General features: G+C 45.3%; 1 protein-coding gene across 1 annotated transcript in view; it reads right to left on the bottom strand.

The window, feature by feature from the left end:
- The window catches only part of HDAC1 (histone deacetylase 1), a gene marked incomplete in the record, with an annotated part of 2,014,892 nt that overhangs the window by 776,862 nt on the left and 1,219,265 nt on the right, over positions 1-18,765 (bottom strand). Inside the window, 1 exon segment of the mRNA XM_044082464.1 lies at positions 18,304-18,434. Coding sequence (XP_043938399.1) covers positions 18,304-18,434 — 131 coding nt within the window.

Raw genomic sequence — 18,765 nt, 5'->3', positions numbered from 1 at the left:
CTGCAGAGGGGGTAGGAATGGGTGCCCCCTTGCTTATGTACCACATAACTGTGGTGTTGTCTGTCTTTAGTAGTAGTTGTCCTGGATGCAGCAGGTCCTTGAAAGCTATAAGGGCATTTTGTACAGCTAGCATCTCTTTTTGGTTGATGTGAAGATGCCTTTGTTCTACGGGCCACTTGCCCTGAATACATTTTCCTGCCATGCGTGCTCCCCAAGCGTAATCCGATGCATCTGTTGTCAGCGTTTCTCTGGCCGTGGGTTGAGTAAAAGGCTGACCCTTGTTAGGGTGACGTGACAAGCCTGAGCCCACCATCGAAACTCCTTCTGAAGGCAAGGTATTAGTGGTATAAAGTACAGTTTTGTACCTACCATAAATGTAGATGTTTGAGTGTACACCCTGCTGCAGTCATCACACTAGGGTTATCCTGTCATCAGGCGGTCTCGCAGTCGGCTGGAATTCCAAAGTCTTGGTCCGGCATCGGTTGCTGTCGCTTCTTCCCTGACGTCAGTGTGCCAGGGGTATATATAATGCAACCAACGCCATTTTCTTCAGTTTTTCTTGCCCCAGATGTCAGGTGCCCCCAAAAAGGTGGTCAGTAATTAGTACCAAATTGAGTAAACTTGTACAAACACAAAATCCCTTCAGCTATAAGCAAATACATCAGGAAGGTATTGAAGAGATTTAGCTAGTAGGTCAGAGGGGATGGAGGGAGGGTAACCTGGACTGCAGCAGGGTGTACACTGGAACATCTACATTTATGGTAGGTACAAAACTGTACTATGTTCATCGTGTTACCCTGCTGCAGTCATCACACTTGGGTAGAATCCCAAAGCTAAGGATGGGTGGAGGTATCAGAGGGTTAGAGGAGGCTAGGAGGCCCTGCAGAACTGCAGTGGCGAAGCCCGCTCTGGTCTTAGAGTAAAGCGTTAAGTGATAGTGTTTGGTAAAGGTGTGTACTGAACTCCAAGTTGCAGCTTCCAAAATGTCCTTGGTTGGAACCCCCCTGAGAAAGGCTGTAGAAGTAGCTGCTGCCCTGGTAGAGTGGGGCCTAATGGTAGCAGGAACTGGTTTTCCATGATGGGTATAGCAATAACGTATGCAATGACCTATCCATTTGGAAATGGTTTGCTTTGATATAGCCTTCCCTTGAGAAGCTGTAGCATAGGATACAAAAAGCTGGTCAGATTTTCTGAAAGCCTTAGTTTTGTCCAAGTAGTAACGAAGCTGCCTGTGAATGTCCAAGGAATGCAGGAGTCTCTCACCTTTGTTCTGTGGATTTGGGAAGAAAGTGGGTAAGTGGATGGTTTGATTTAAAGCCACACTGGAAACCACCTTAGGCATAAAGGCAGGATTAGTTCGTAGAGAAACTGTCTTGATGAAAAATGAGGAAAGGTTCCCCTGCCATTAGTGCCTGAAGCTCTGAGACTCTTCTAGCTGAAGTTATTGCTAGCAGCAGGGCAGTCTTCCATGATAGGAACTGAAGATCTGTAGAGAAAGCTGGTTCAAAGGGAGGTAGTGTTAGTTTTTCCAGAACAAAATTGAGGTTCGTTGGTGTAGGTGCTCTCCTGGGTGGTCCAATGTTTTTTCCCCTCTGAGGAACTGCCTTAGAAGTGGATGTGAAAATAAGGGTGGATCCGTGTTGTAGTGGGCCGAAATAGCTGAAGCATGGATTTTAATGGAGAAGGAAAGTCCTTTATGCAACATCTCAGTTAAATACTGTAGAATGTGAGGCATGTGAGGCTGAATTGTGTATTGGCCTTTAGACTGGTTCCAGGCACAAAACCTTTTCCATTTGTCCGAATAAGCCTTCCTGGTGCTTGGCCTCCTAGCTTCCAGAATAATATCCATAACTGCTTGGGAAAGAGGAGCTGGCTGGATGCTTAGACGATTTGCCATGCAGCCAGATTTAAGGTTTTGAGCTGGCTGTGAAGAATGATTGTCTTGTGAGAGTAAATGGGGAATTTGTGGTAATATCCATGGTGGACCGTGGGCCATATTCCTCAATAGTGGATACCAGTGCTGGCGTGGCCAGTCTGGGGCTATGAGAATCAGTCGTGGTATCTCCTTTTTGACTTTCAGAAGAACCTTTGTGAGGAGAGGCAATGGAAGGAAGGCATATACTGTTAGGTTTTCCAACTGAAAGAGAGTGCATCCACTTTCCACGCTTGATGGTGAAATGTCCTTGTACAAGTTGATGGTTTTGAGGGCTGGCAAACAGGTCTATGACTGGAAGGCCCCATTTTTGAGTTATCATTGTAAATACTTGTGGATCTAGTCTCCACTCGTGGGGATCCATGATGTTTCTGCTGAGGTAGTCTGCCAATGTATTCTTCTGTCCTGGCAGGAATTGAACTTGTAACTAAACTTGGTAAGCCAAAGCTGTGCTCCATAAGGTCATTGCTTGTCTGCACATAAGAGTAGGAGTGAGTACCCCCTTGTTAGTTTATGTACCACATTTACTGTGGTGTTGTCAGTCTTTATTGTCAGTTGTCCTGGATGTAATAGATCCTTGAAGGCTGTCAGAGCTTTCTGTACAGCTAGCATCTCTTTCTGATTAATGTGCAGATTCCTTTGATCTGCAGTCCATACGCCTTGAACGCAGTGTCCTGCCATGTGAGCCCCCCAGGCGTAATCTGAATCATCTGTTGTGATAGTTTGCCTGGCTGGGGGCAAGGTGAAAGGCTGACCCTTGTTGAGGTGACATGCCTGTGACCACCATAGAAACTCCTGTTGTAGGCAGGGAATGAGAGATATCATTGTGTCCAAGCTGTGGCTGTGTTGAGACCATACGCTTTTTAGGTACCACTGTAATTTCCTCATATGCAGCTTTGCAAATGGTATTAGTAGTATGCAAGATGCCATGAAGCCAAAGGCCTGCAGAATTTTTCTTGCAGTTAATTAAGCCTTTGTTGCCATTGTTTTGAAATATTGAGTCAGTTGTAGTAGTTTGTCTGGCGTCAGATAAGCCTTCTGGGCCGTTGCATTCAAGCTGGCACCCAGGAATATCATATTTTGTGAGGGTACCAATTTTGACTTCTTTTCGTTTACTGTGTACCCCAGGCAATTTAGTAGATGTTTTACAAAAGCCAGATGATGTAACAGAATGTCCTTGCTTTCTGCTTGGATGAGGCAGTCGTCCAGGTATGGGTATATTTGAATTCCTCTGTCTGCAGTATGCAATTACTGGTGCCAGGCATTTTGTGAAGACTCTGGGCGCAGTAGATAAGCCAAAGGGCAGTGCAGAGAATTGGTAATGGGTTGAACCTGCAATGAAACGGAGGTATCTTCTGCAACTTTGTCTGATAGGGACATGCAGGTATGCCTCCTTGAGGTCCAACGTTACTAGCCATGCTTCCTTGCCCAACCTGGGAAGAAGCTGCTGTAGTGTAAGCATCTTGAATTTGGGTACTTGTGTTTAGAATGGAAAGGTCCAGAATTGGCCTCCAGGCATTGTCCTTTCTGGGCGCTAGAAAGAGTCTTGAGTAAAATCCTTGACCTTGCTCTCGAGTAGGTACCAGTTGAATGGCTCTCATGTCCATGAGAGCTGTAATTTGTTTTTGTGTCTCTGTCCATTGATTTGGTGGCAGGTTTGGCATGCCTCTTCATTGGCAAGGTGTGAAAATGGAATCTGTATCCTCGTAAAATTATGTCTAGGACCCATTTGTCCTTTGTGACAATGTGCCAGTTGTCTGAAAAAAGTGCGAGTTTTCCTCCCAAGGGAGCTGCCAAGAGAGTGTTGCTTGGCCAGATGAGGTGCAAGTCACTGAGTTTGCCTTCTGGTAGATTGGGACCTGTCTTCTCCTCCCTTCTGCGTTGTAGTGCCCCATTGGTGAGGTTTGTACTGGGCTTGTGGTTGTCCACTGCCCCTTGGGCATCTGTATTTACCCCTCTGTGGTCTGTAGCTGGAAAGGACCAATTTTTTGTTGGCCAGTTTCTGCTGAAGTGAGGAGGCTGTACCTGTAGGAAATCTCTGACTGTCTGCATAGATTTTGCCTTATCCTCCATTTTCTTTAAGACTTCTTCTGCTTTAACTACAAAAAGAACATCCTGTTGTAAGGGAGCATCTAGAAGTTTTGCTTTAACATGTTCAGGTAGGGCTTGTTCCTTTAACCAAGCATGCCTACGTATAGCAGACCCAGTGACAGCTGCTCTGCAGGAGGCCTCCAAAGAATCAAACCCACATTGTAAGGTACGTTTGCCCACCTGTTCAGTGGCATGCAACAGATCCTGTATTTCTTTCAAATCAGATTGTTGAGGGAGAGTGGTCATTTTTTGCTTTAACTGAGAGATTAGAAATTGCTGATACTTAAGCATGTGAAATTGGCAATTTAATGCCCTCACAGCTAGAGTGGCTGAGGTGTAAACCTTTTTCCCCCCACCTGTCTAGTGCTCTGGAATCCCTCTCAGAAGGTACAGGATTTTTAGCCATAGAAGCCTTAGCCCCCTTGGAACCCTGGAAGATTGTCTCTGGGTCAGCAACAGGGCTTTTGTAAAGACATTTGTGGGAGTCAGGTACTCTATCTGTCAAGCTTAGCCGAAGCAGGAGGGAGAGAATCAGGGTTAAAACTGGATTCTAAGTAAACATAATCCACAATGTCCAAAAAGTACAGTTTTGTACCTACCATAAATGTAGATGTTAGAGTGCTAATACAGCTGCAGTCATAACAGATGGGTTCTCCTGCCGTCAGGCGGGTCCTCGGTCGGCCGAATTCCGAAGTCTAGGTCCGGCGTCGGTTGTCGTCGCTTCTTCCATGACGTCAGTGCGCCAGGGGTATAAAAGAACCAGCCAACGTCATTTTCTTCAGTTTTTCTTGCCCCAGATGCCAGGTGCCCCCAGAAGGAAGGCAATACATAAATTTGTGCAATAAAACAATGCAATATAATCAAAATACAGTAGTTGCAAGCAAATACACCATAAAAGAATACCCCAATCAGGTTGTATGAGGAGGTGTTAGCCAATGGGCCCGTCCCAAGAGGGGAAGGAGGGAAGGAAACCTGGACTGCAGCTGTATTAGCACTCGAACATCTACATTTATGGTAGGTACAAAACTGTACTATGTTCATAGTGCATACAGCTGCAGTCATAACAGATGGGTAGAATCCCAAAGCTAAGAAAGGGGTGGTAGGCACTAGGTGGAACTAGGAGGAGCCAGAATGCCCTGCAAGACTGCAGTGGCAAAGCCTGCTCTAGTTTTGGAGTATAATGGTAGGTGGTAGTGCTTGGAGAAGGTATGCACAGAACTCCAAGTGGCTGCTTCCAAAATATCTTTGGTAGGAACTCCTCTGAGGAAAGCTGCAGAGGTAGCTGTGGCCCTTGTGGAGTGACATCTGATGCCTGCAGGTACAGTTTTACCATGAAGAGAGTAACAAAAGCGTATGCAGTGGGCTATCCATTTTGAGATTGTCTGTTTGGAAATTGGCTTCCCTTGAGCTCCTATAGCATAGGAAACAAAGAGCTGTTCTGATTTTCTGAAAGGCTTTATTCTGTCCAAATAACGCAGCTGTCTGTGGATGTCCAAGGAATGTAGTAGTCTCTCCCCTTTGTTTTGAGGATTAGGGTAGAAGGTAGTTAAGTGTATAGCCTGATTCAAAGCTACCCTGGATACCACCTTTGGCATAAAGGACGGATTGGTTCATAAGGAAACTCTGTCCTGATGGATGATAAAAGGCTGCACAGCCATGAGGGCTTGTAGTTCCGATACCCTACGAGCTGAGGTGATAGCCAGAAGGAAAGCTGTTTTCCAGGACAAATATTGCAAATATGTTGAGGCAGCTGGCTCAAAAGGAGGCAAGGTCAGCTTTTCTAGAATGAAATTGAGATCCCAAGCAGGTATTGGTGTTTTCCTTGGGGGTTTTATATTCTTAGCCCCTCTGAGGAACTGTCTCAAGAGGGGGTGAGAGAATAAAGGTGGATCAGTGTTGTATTCTGCAGAAATGGCTGAGGCATGGATTTTGATGGAGGAGAATGAAAGCCCACTGCTTAGCAGCTCAGCTAGATACTGTAATATATGAGGTAAATTCAGTTTTCCAGGATTCTGGCCCTTTTTCTCATTCCAGGCAGAAAACAGTTTCCATTTTGCGGAGTAAGCTTTTCTAGTAGACAGCCTTCTGGCCTCCAAAATAACATCCTGCACCTCCTTGGAGAGTAGGGTCTGTTGTGATGTTAAGGAATCTTCCATGCGGCCAGATTGAGTGTTTTCAGCTGACTGTGAAGAGTTTTGAAGCTGTGCCGAGTCAGAAGAGGCATTAGAGGTAGGGTCCATGGAAGGGAATGAGTCAGGCTCCTCAGGAGTGGGTACCAGTGCTGTCTTGGCCAGTCTGGAGCAATGAGAATCATCTTTGGTCTGTCTGCTCTGGCTTTTAATAGAACTTTGGGCAGCAGAGGAAGAGGTGGAAAGGCATAAACTGTGATTGTTGTCCAACTGAAAGAGAGCGTCCACTCTCCAGGCCTGTGGATGAAAAGTCCTTGAGCAGAAATTTGTCAATTGGTGATTTTTGCGGGAGGCAAACAGATCTATGTCTGGCCTTCCCCATGCTTGAATTATCTCTGTAAAAACTTGAGGATGCAACTTCCATTCGTGTGGGTCTGTCATATTTATGCTTAGGTTGCCTGCTAGCGTGTTTTCCTTGCCTGGCAAGTACTGTACTTGAAGTTAGATTTGTAATTCCAGAGCCATGTTCCAAAGTGACATGGCCAGCCTGCATAGGGGGTATGAATGGGTTCCTCCCTGTTTATGTACCACATTACTGTGGTGTTGTCTGTCCTTATCAATAGCTGACCTGGATGCAGAAGGTCTTTGAAAGCTATAATAGCATTTATTACTGCTAGCATTTCCTTTTGATTGATGTGAAGGTGCTTTTTTTTGGGACCATTTGCCCAGAATGCACCGATCTGTCATGTGCTCCCCCCAGGCGTAGTCCGAGGCGTCTGTTGTGATGATTTGGTTTGCTTGAGGCTTGCAGAATGGGAGACCTGTGTTTGTTTGGCATGCTTGAGCCCACCACAGAAATTCCTTTTGAAGACATGGAATTAGTGGTATTATTGTTTCCAAACTGTGGCTGTGTTGAGACCATAGGTTTTTCAGGTACCATTGGAGTTTCCTCATATGCAGCTTTGCACATGGGATTAGTAGGATGCAAGATGCCATGAATCCCAGAGCCTGCAGGATTTTCCTTGCAGTCAGCCTGGTGAAATTTGCTAGTGTTCTGAAGTATTGAGTTAGTTGCCCCTGCTTCTCTGGCGTGAGGTAGGCCATCTGGGTGTTTGTGTCCAAGTTGGCACCCAGGAAAATTATTTTCCGAGAGGGTAGTAGCCTTGATTTCTCTTTGTTGACTGTGTATCCCAGAGAACACAACAACCTTATTACAAAAGCCAGATGTTTCAGAAGTATGTGCTTGCTGTCCGCTTGGATCAGGCAGTTGTCCAAATATGGGTATATTTGTATCCCTTGAAGTCTGCAGTAGGCAATTACTGATGCCAGGCATTTCGTGAATACTCTGGGCGCAGTAGATAAGCCAAAGGGCAATGCAGAGAATTGATAATGGGTTGAACCTGCAAGAAATCTGAGGTATCTTCTGCAATTTTGTCTGATTGGGACATTCAGGTATGCCTCCTTGAGGTCCAATGTTACCAACCAAGACTCCTTGCCCAGCATGGGAAGAAGCTGCTGTAATGTGAGCATCTTGAATTTTGGTACGAGTAAAAGTGTGTTTAGGATGGATAGGTCCAAAATAGGTCTCCAATCTTTTCCCTTCCTTGGTGCCAGGAATAGTCTGGAATAAAAACCTTGACCTTGTTCATGAGTAGGTACCTCTTGAATAGCTTTCATGTCCCTGAGATCTGAAATTTGTCTTTGTGCCTCTGCCCTTTGTGTGGCAGGTTTGGCATGCCTCTCATTTTTGGAAGGGTGTGAAAATGGAATATGTAGCCTCTGTTTATAATGTCCAGGATCCATTTGTCTTTTGTGACAATATGCCAATTTTTTGAAAATAATGCCAGTTTTCCGCCTAAGGGTGCTGCCATTTGAGCCTTGCTTGGCATGCAAAGGGGAAAGTCATTGGGCTTGCTTTCTGAATGGCTGCGAACTATCCTCACCACCTCTTTGTGTAAGAGCTTGCCATTGTCTGCCTCTAAACGATCCTTGAGATTGCCCTCTGCCCCTCGGACGCCTGTATCTACCTCTTTGGGGTCTGTCCGTGGCTGGAAAGGACCAATTTTTGGAAGGCCAATTTCTACTGAAACGTGGAGGTTGTACCTGTAGAAAATCTTTCACTGTTTGCATTTATTTAGCCTTTTCCTCCATTTTCTTTAATACCTCCTCAGCTTTAACACCAAATAATACATCCTTTTGTAGAGGGGCATCTAGTAATTTAGCTTTGACATGATCTGGTAAGGTTTGCTCCTTGAGCCAGGCATGTCTACGTATGACTGATCCTGCAACAGCAGCTCTACATGAGGTGTCTAGAGCATCAAAACCACATTGCAAGGTATGTTTAACCACTTGTTCTGCACTATGCATCAAATCCTGCAACTCCTTCAAGTCTGGTTGTTCAGGTTGTGACATTTTATTTCTCAACTGTGATAACAGAAACTGTTGCTACTTTAGCATATGGAACTGGCAGTTTAATGCCCTCATGGTTAAGGTGGCCGAGGTGTATACCTTTTTTCCCCACCTTTCTAAGGATCTGGAATCTCTCTCGGAAGGTAATTGGTTTTTAGCAGTGGAGGCCTTAACTCCCTTGGGGCCCTGTGAGATAGTTTCTGGGTCAGACGCATGGCTTTTGTATAAAAATTGGTGCGAGTCAGGAACCCGGTAGTACCTGTCAGGCTTGACTGGGGCTGGAGGTAAAGAATCCGGGTTAAGGAAGGCCTCCGAGTACACATCAGAAAACCCCTAAGCCTTTTCTTGGAATCTGAGTACTCTTGGCCTTCCCAGTGGAAGTGTTCCCTTAAGGTAAGCAAGGTTTCCCCAAAAGAGTAATCCTCTGGGGGGGGGGGGCAGAGGGAATGGACTCCTCAGCATCAGAATCTTCAAAAGGGGAGTAGGAATGTTCCTGTTCATCCGAGTGATCTGAAATAATGGAGGCCTGGTCAGAGGAGGGGGATTCTTCCTCCACTCTAGGCCTTTTGTCTGGGGGGGGGGGTTTAAGAACCCCTGATAAGAGTAATCAAATCCTCAGCCATTTTAAGCATCTGTTTTTTAGGCATGGGGCCTGGAGAAGGGCCCTGTGGAGCTTGCCTCTTAGAATGCATGGCTGCTTTAGACTTAGTGAAAGCCTTGATAGAAAAAGAAGAGGAAGGTCTGAAGACACCTTGAGAGGAGGCAGACCTGTCTACATTTTGAGATTTACCACCAAGAGTGACTTCGGTATCTGTAGTTGGGGTGTGGGCCGAGGAGCCAGTGACCTCGGGCACAGAAGACACCGCCAATGAAGTGTCGTCGGTAGGCAGGGGCTGCGTAGGCGCCTCGCTGAGAAACGGACCACCTGTAGTCGGCTTTGGCGTGGTGTCGGTAGAGGCCGCGGACCTCGTGTGTCGGTCCTTGTCTTTGCGTTTTTTTAGACAAAACTGGAGTCGGAGTATCAGACGACATAATATAGTTAAATCTTTTGCCAAAATAGTGCTGGGCGAACTCCGCCCGACGCTTAATGGTGCGTTTGTTGAATGTAGCACAAAAATGACAGACCGAGACGTCGTGGTCTGGGCCTAAGCAAGGAATGCAGAGGGAATGAAAATCCTTATGCGGTATTTGCTTCCCACAAGAAATACAATTATTAACTTTGTCTGACATCGGTCTGAGGCAAGAAAAGTTTCCCCAATGGGGTACTTAGCTTTCAAGAAGACTTCGGTTGCAAAATTTTCGTAATTTCAGGAGCTGGCCGACCGGCACTTGCGAACTGCTTCTGCTTCGGGCACCGCACGGCAAGAAAGACTGGAGAAAATGGCATCGGCTGGTTCTTTTATACCCCTGGCGCACTGACGTCAGGGAAGAAGCGACGACAACCGACGCCGGACCTAGACTTTGGAATTCGGCCGACCGAGGACCCGCCTGATGGCAGGAGAACCCATCTGTTATGACTGCAGCTGTATGCACGATGAACATCTGGTGGGATGGCAAGAGGTCTGTGTTGGGGGAGTAAAAGAAACTCTCTGAGCCTTTTCTTCGAGTCAGAGTAGTCCTGACCTTCCAAAGTGAAAATGTTCCCTCATGGTGTGTAAAGTTTCCCCAAAGGAGTAGTCTTCAGGAGGAGAAGCTGAGGGAATAGAATCCTCAGCATCAGAATCTTCATAAGGGGAGAAGGAGTAATCTTGGTCCTCGGAGGAGTCTGAAGTAATAGACTGTTGTTCAGAGGATGCATAATCTTCCTATTGTCTAGGCCTTATGTCAGGAGGGGGCTGGGAACCCCTGATTAAAGTGATCAAATCTTCAGCCATTTTAAGCATCTGTTTCTTAGGCATGGGGCCTTGAACAGGGGACTGAACTGCAGTATTTTTCGATTTAATAGGAGTCTTCGTCTTAGAATACGATTTAATGGTGAGCGTTGGTCTAAAAACGCCTTCAGAAACCGATGGCGTTTCTGCAGCACCGACATCTTTCTCAGCAATGTAGTCGGTAGGGCCTGAACTAAATTGCTGTCTCGGCCTGGTACACTCAGTCAAAAAATCTGAAGCGGTCTCTGGTTCCAGAACTGCGGTAGTCAGGGGCTGCGTTGGAGCCTCACTGAGGACCGGAGACCGGACCAGCCGAGGCCTCCGAATCGGGCTTAGGCCTGGGCTGTCTGTCCTTATCCTTGCGTTTTTTGTGCACGCCGGTAGTCGGTTGCTCCGACGGCATGGTGTAGTTAAATTCTCTACCGAAGTAGTGTCATGCGAAATCAAAGCGTCTTTTAATAGTAAGTTTATTAAACCCGGCACAAAAACGACAACTAGTGACGTTGTGGTCTGGGCCTAGGCAAGGTATGCAATAAGAATGAAAATCCTTATGAGGTATTTGCTTCCCACAAGAAATACAATTGTTAACTTTTTCTGACATTGGTCTGAGGCAAGAAAAGTTTCCCCAAGGGGGTACTTAGCTTTATAGAAGACTTTGGTCTGAAATTCGAATTCGAAAATCTCAGTAGTCGGCCGACCGGCACTTGCGAACTGCTTCTGCTTCGGGCACCGCGTGGCAAGAAAGACTGTAGAAAATGGCGTCGGTTGCATTATATATACCCCTGGCGCACCGACATCAGGGAAGAAGCGACAGCAACCGACGCCGGACCAAGACTTTGGAATTCCAGCCGACTGCGGGACCGCCTGACGACAGGATAACCCTAGTGTGGTGACTGCAGCAGGGTAATACGAACATCTGTTTCCAAACTTTGACAGTGTTGAGACCATATTTAGGTACCATTGTAGTTTCCTCGTATGCAGTCTGGCATATGGAATTAGTAGTATGCAAGATGCCATGTAGCCCAAGGCCTGCAGAATTCTTCTTGCAGGGAGTTGGGTCTTTGTTGCCATCAACTGAAAGTATTGAGTCAGTTGTCCTTGCTTGTCTGGCGTGAGATAAGCCATCTGGGCCGTTGTGTTCAAGCTGGCACCCAGGAAATATCTCTTGTGAGGGCACTAGTTTTGATTTCTTTTCGTTTACTGTGTACCCCAGGCAACTTAACTTTTTTACAAACGCCAGATGCTTTAGGAGAATGTCTTTGCTCTCTGCTTGAATCAGGCAGTAGTCCAGGTACGGGTAAATTTGAATTCCTCTGTCTGCAAAATGCAATTACTGGTGCCAGGCACTTTGTGAAGACCCTGGGCGCAGTAGATAAGCCAAAGGGCAGTGCAGAGAATTGATAGTGCAATGGACCAGCTATGAATCTGAGGTATCTTATGCAGTTTTGTCTGATACGGACATGCAGGTATGCCTCCTTGAGGTCCAAGGTCACGAACCAAGCTTGCTTGTCCAGCATGGGAAGAAGCTGCTGTAATGTCAACATTTTGAATTTCGGAACATCCAGGTAAGTGTTTAGAGAAGAAAGATCCAGAATGGGCCTCCAGGCTTTGTCTTTTCTAGGCAACAGAAAGAGTCTTGAGTAAAATCCTTGTTCCTGTGGAGGTACCTTTTGAATAGCTCCCATGTTCATGAGTGCTGTAATTTGTTTCTGAGCCTCTGCCCACTGATTTGGTGGCTGATTTGGCATTCCTTTTAAGCTTGGCAGTGTGTGAAAGTGGAACCTGTAACCTTGAGATACGATATTGAGAACCCATTTGTCTTTGGTGATCATATGCCAATTGTGATAGAAAAGAGCCAGTTTTCCTCCCAAGGGGGCTGCCAAGAGAGATGTTTGGCAGCTATAGTGGGAAGTCATTGGGACTGTTTTTTGAAAGGTTGGTGTCTGTCTTCCCCTTCTTTCTGGCCTGATGCTCCCCATTGTTGAGGCCTGTAAGGACCTTGTGGCTGTCTGCATCTGCCCCTTTGAGGTCTGTCCGTAACTGGAAAGGACCAATTCTTTGTTTGTCAGTTTCTGCTAAATCGAGGAGGCTGTACCTGTAAGAAATCACTGTTTGCATAGATTTTGCCTTATCCTCCATTTTCTTTAATACCTCTTCTGCCTTAACTCCAAATAAGACATCATGCTGCAAAGGTGCATCCAGCAGTTTAGCTTTAACATGATCTGGTAACGCATGTTCTTTTAACCATGCATGTCTTCTAATGACAGAGCCTGCAACTGCTGCTCTACAGGAGGCCTCTAAAGAATCAAAACCACATTGCAAAGTATGTTTTCCCACTTGTTCAGCAGCATGCAATAAATCCTGCATTTCCTTAAAATTAGGAGGATCTGCATCTGAAAGTATTTTTTCTTACAACTGAGACATCAAAAATTGCTGATATTTTAGCATGTGAAATTGGCAATTTAAAGCTCTCATTGCTAAAGTTGCAGAAGTATATACTTTCTTTCCCCATCTGTCTAATGCTCTGGTGTCTCTGTCAGAGGAAAATGGATTCTTTGCTGATAAGGCCTTAACCCCTTTGGGTCCCTGAGAAATAGTTTCTGGGTCTGCCACTGGGCTTTTATACATAAATTTGTGAGTCAGGGACTCTAATACCGGTCTGGTTTAACTGGAGGTAAGGAATCGGGATTTAAGCTGGATTCAGTATACACATCATCCACAATATCTAACACTGGCGGAACAGCAAGGGGTCTGTGTTGAGGCAATAGCAGGAATTCTCGGAGCCTTTTCTTGGATTCTGAGTAATCCTGGCCTTCCCAATGGAAATGCTCCCTCATGGTGTGTAAAGTTTCCCCAAAAGAGTAATCCTGTGGTGGAGAGGCTGATGGAATTGATTCCTCGGCATCAGAATCCTCATAAGGGGGTAAAGAATAACCTAGGTCTGAGGATGAATCTGAGGAAATGGACACCTGGTCGGATGAGTCAATCTGCATCCTGTCCAGGCCTTTTATCAGGTGGGGGATGGGACCCCCTGATCAGAGTGATTAGGTCTTCAGCCTTTGAGCATTTGTTTCTTAGGCATGGAGGCCTGTCCTGGAGACCATTTGTTTGTTTTTAAAGGTGGCTTAGACTTAGAAGAGGGTTTAATGCTTAGCTGAGTAGGTCTGAAGACACCCTCTGAAGCTGCGGGTTGCACATGTACTCCGGATCCCTCAGCAGGGTCGGTTTCGGTAGTCTGTAAAACTTGTGTGTCCGATGGCCCAGCCATCTCCACTAGGGAGTCGGTGGCTGCCTGTGGTTCTGCAGAAGCGGTCATCAGAGGCTGCGAAGGCGCCTCGCTGAAAACCGGAGAACCGGTGACTGGCCTCGAAGAGGCTTCGTCAGTTTTGAGCCTCGGATGCCTGTCTTTGTGCTTTTTATGAATTGCGGTAGTCGGAAGTTCCGACGGCATGGTGTAATTAAATTTTCTGCCAAAGTAATGGCGGGCAAAATCAGACGTTTAATAGTGCGCGCTTGTTAAATCTTGCACAAAACCGACAACCAGTGACGATGTGGTCTGGGCCTAGGCATGGGATACAATAAGAATGGAAATCCTTATGAGGTATTTGCTTCCCACAAAAAATACAGTTATTAACTTTTACCGACATCGGTCTGAGGCAAGAAAATGTTTCCCCAACGGGGTACTTAGCTTTGTAGAAGACTTCGGTTCTGGAAACGGAATGAAAATCTCAGGAGTCGGCCGACCAGCACTTGCGAACTGCTTTTGCTTCGGGCACCGCGCAGCAAGAAAGACTGAAGAAAATGGCATCGGCTGCATCTTATATACCCCTGTCGCACTGACGTCAGGGAGGAAGCGACAGCAACAGACGCCGGACCAAGACTTTGGAACTCACGCCGACTGGGGAATTGACGGCAGGATAACCCAAGTGTAATGACTGCAAACAGTGTAACACGAACATCAGCAGCCCTGCAAGAGGCCTCCAAAGAATCAAAACCATATTGCAAAGTATGTTTTCCAACCTGTTCAGCTGAATGCAATAAATCCTATAAATCTTTACTTTCCACACAGTCAGAAATCATTTTCTGTTTAAGCAGTCCCATGATATGCTGCTGATACTTTAGCATATGGAATTGACAGTTTAAAGCCCTGACTGCCAAGGTTGCAGAAGTATAGACCTTATCCCATCTATCCAGCGCCCTGGAATCTCTATCAGAAGAGGTAGGATTTTTAGCAGTAGAAGCCTTAATGCCCTTGGGGCCCTGAGAAATAGTTACAGGATCCGCAACGGGATTGTTTGAAAAGGAATTTGTGGGAGTGAGGAACCCGGTAGTATCTGTCTGGCTTACAAGGAGCCAGAGGCAGAGAATCTGAAGTTATACTAGATTCCGAAAACACAACAATGTCTAGAACAGGAGATATAGCCAAAGGCCTATGCTGAGGAGGAAGAAGAAGAAAATCCCCAAGCCTCGTTTTAGATTCAGAAAAATCCTGACTTTCCTAGTGGAAATGTTCCCTTACGGTATGTAAAGTTTCCCCAAAAGAAAACTCCTCAGGGGGAGAAGCAGAAGGAATAGAATCCTCTGCATCAGAGTCCTCAATAAGTAGGTATAGACAAATCCTGTTCATTAGAAGAGTCAGAAGAAATAGAATCCTGTTCAGAAGATTGACGGTCAATTTCAGCCCTAGACCTCTTTGAAAGGGGGGGGGGGTTGGCTACCCCTGATCAGAGTACTTAAATCTTCAGCCATTTTGATCATTTGTTTTTTAGGCATAGGGGCCTGCAAATGAGGCCTGGGCGTCATTTTGGACAAAGATCGAGATTTTGGCCTTAAAATTGAAGATTGTGTCAGTTTAATATACAAATCTGTAGGCCTGAATACACCCTCAGAACCCGGTGCCTGCACAGCGGCTCTGGACCCATCCAAGGTAGAGGCATTCGCGGGTTCCATATTTGAAGCATCTCGCGGCATACGAATGGGTCTCAGTAGAGGCCTGAGAATCAGAAGTAGCGGGCATCATGGGCTGCGAAAGTGCCTCACTGAGTACCGACCAACTGGCTTAGGAGAAACGTCGGCAGTTTTGGACCTCAACGGTCTGTCTGTCTTTTTCTTTGCGTTTTTTAGGTAGTCTGACTGCTAACAGACGTCATTTCTGAATAATTAAATCATGATCCAAAATATCTGGAAGCAAAAATGTACCGATGATGGATAGTGCACTGATTAAATAAAGCACAGAACCAGCAACAAGGTACGTCGTGGTCAGGGCCTAGGCAAGGAATACAGTACAAATGGAAATCCTTATGAGGTATTTGCTTTCCACAAGTAATACAACTAACTTTTACAGACATCGGTAAGGAGAAAGAAAAAAGTTTCCCCAATGGAGTACTTAGCCCTTTAGTTTAAGACTTAGGTTCTGAAACTCAAAAGCGAAAATTTCAGGAGTCTGCCGACCGGCACTTGCCAGCTGCTTCGGGCACCGTGCGGCAAGAAAGACTGATGTAATGGCATCGGCTGCATGTTTTATACCCCTGACGACCTGACATCATGGAAGAAGGGACAGCAACCAACGCAGGACCCAAGACTTTGTTAATCAGGCAGACTGAGGGCAACCTGCCAGCAGATTACCCAAATGTAATGACTGCAACAGTGAAACACTAAGAACATCTAGATTTCAGCCTTCACAAAAGAAATCAAGTTAGCACTTCTAAGAAAGAGCAAGAAAATGCACTTTTCAATTCTGTTCTGTAGCATTTGCACTGCTTGTGCTTGAACTAGTCATTTAAAGATTATAACCAAAAGTAGGTGAATATAACAGCAGTGAACGCCTGTAAAACCAGTGGAATGACAGGAGCTTTACGGAAAACGTGTCAGATCTGATGCAATTTTTTGGAGACAAAATACATTCTGAGATACTTAAAGGCAGACTAAACAGAATTATTTCAAAATGCCAGACCCCATGTGGTCAGAGTCAGAAATTGCATATACAAATATCTAAAAAGCTCTAAATAGTCCCAGTGTGGCGTTAAAATGTCGGAAACACCAAGCCATGATGAAATAAATATGTTTTTTTGAGTCTGTGGGTGCGGTTGTCCTTTAAAGATTACAGGAAGGGGGGAGGGTGGGAACGACCCAAGGGAAATAAAAGGCAAGGTAGAACACGAGACAGCAAAAACACAAAGAAAAAAGCTACTTATCTGAGCCTATTTGCTTGGAGCTGCAGGAAGCAAAGTCGAAGGAAATTGCAGCAAATGAGATCTGAGGATTGCAGGTAGCAAGAGATCTTGGGAAGAGGAGGAGCTTGAGCTCAGAAGCAGTCTTTCTAGTTGACTGCTCAGATCCAATGTCTGATCCTACACCCATCTGTGATCAATGACACTGATAGCATCAGATCCAAAGGCGTGCATGTACACCAACGCCTCAGACTTCGGGTCTTTTGACTTCCAGTTACTCCTCTGTTTAAGGATCTCCAGCATGTCTCCAAAGGAGACATCGAAATCGGGGGTCCTCAGGGATGGACTATTCAGAGTAGTCCAGTTGTTTCCTCTTGCATTTTTTTTCAGAGGAGGCTCCTCATGGGAATGTCTGAGGTCTCCAAAGGGTGGTCCTCAGTTGGGATATCTTGCAGCCTTGGAGGTTGCTGCCAGCTGCCTTACTTTATAGCACAGACTACCTGACATCAGTCAACAAACGACAGCAGCCAATGCAGAAAAACATTGATTCTGGTATTTGGGCCGGCAGAGGGCTACCACAGCAAGGATAACTCAAAAGTGATGACTGCAACAGTGAAACACGAAGAACATCTACATCTTTCAAAAGGACTTTTCCCCTTTTTAAGAAAGCAATAGTTGGTTTACTCTTGGGGAAGACTGCGACGAGTCAGATAATGAAACCAGGTCTTTCCCACTCTAAGCTTCACTTGTGTGTGCATGTCTGTATACGTCTGTTATTCTGAATGGATTGGAGGGTGTGTGTGGAGGAAATGATGTAGGGATAGGCAGGAATGTGTGCGTGCAAGTCTGTATTAGCGACACAGAGGGGCAATATTTTAGAGTAAAATATTTTCCCATTGTTATTAGAAAGCTTTTTATTGTAGTCAGCTTTGCGAAACAGAACCACAGAAGGACAGACAGCCACAAAGCCAACTTCAATAAAAAGCATTCAAAATAATTAATCAAATGAACTGAAAAGCACAAGTGCGAGTGGTCAAAACTTTCAGATATAAGAATGTCATTTGGTCTTGATAAATGTGCAAAAAAAACTTTAAAGCATGAAAGCTGCAGCACCAAGAAAACATCAGCCTGTGACAGGAATGTGTTATGAAAGAATTTCAGCAAGACGAAGAAGTGTATAAATATTTGGGAATTGAAGGAACAACAATAAAACATGAAAAAATGCAAAACTCAATACTGAAACAACGATGACATCAAGGAACAAAGTCCAAGCTATAAACCAATTTGCTCTTACTGTACGAACAGTTTTGGAGTGATTGACTGGCCCCAAAAATTGTTTGAGAGGCTGGACAGGAAAATAAGGATGCTTCATGCTCAAATGATTTATACAACTCAGTGTACATCAAGACTACATATTATGGCAAACTAAATGCAGATAAAGTAACTTGTCTAGTTTTTATGTATACACATTTGTTCTTGTACATGTATAAACTGATGCTACCATTTGGCCCAAGCCATGACAGAAAATGTCCCAATGTTTAGACCTGTTAATTTACCCAGTTAAAAGGAAACAAGGACAACACATGCTGGTTTTTACACCACAATCAACACGTTAGCAAATGCAAACGTCAATCTCTCATGCCAACCAAATGAAAGCAACTAGTTACCAACCACAAATGTAAAGTTAACTTGAGACTTACTTGAAATGCGCTTGTCTGGATCTTCCTCATCCTCGTCTCCACTGTCTTCTGGAAGTGTGTCATCCTGAACTGCCTGCATCTGGACACCAGGAGCATGAGGAAGCATTCGCAAGTTCTCAAACAGGCGCTGTCTGTACCAAAAAAGGCATTACTGATAAGTAATTCAAGAATCCTCTCCCTATACTCCTGTATCTACAGGCTTCCAAAGTGAATCCAAGTAAAAGGAATACTATACGTTTGTAGTACACACCAGTCATCAACCACCATAGGGGCATCCCAAGTGCCTGAAGTAAAAGGCAGGACCATTCCCCACATCTATGGTCCTAACTCCTTACCAAAAATCAAGACACTGCTGAGCTCCCTAAATATGGGCAACTTGAAAACAAGTAAAATGAGCATTAGATTAGACTCTGTGACCTTTGAAATCAATATTTGGAACCACAGCATCTTTTCTACAACTCT

This window comes from Protopterus annectens, chromosome 1.part1 (assembly GCF_019279795.1).
Source record: "Protopterus annectens isolate FY-2018-M chromosome 1.part1, PAN1.0, whole genome shotgun sequence".
In the NCBI taxonomy this organism is placed as follows: Eukaryota; Metazoa; Chordata; order Ceratodontiformes; family Protopteridae; genus Protopterus; species Protopterus annectens.
This window is presented reverse-complemented; position numbering and strand designations above follow the sequence as displayed.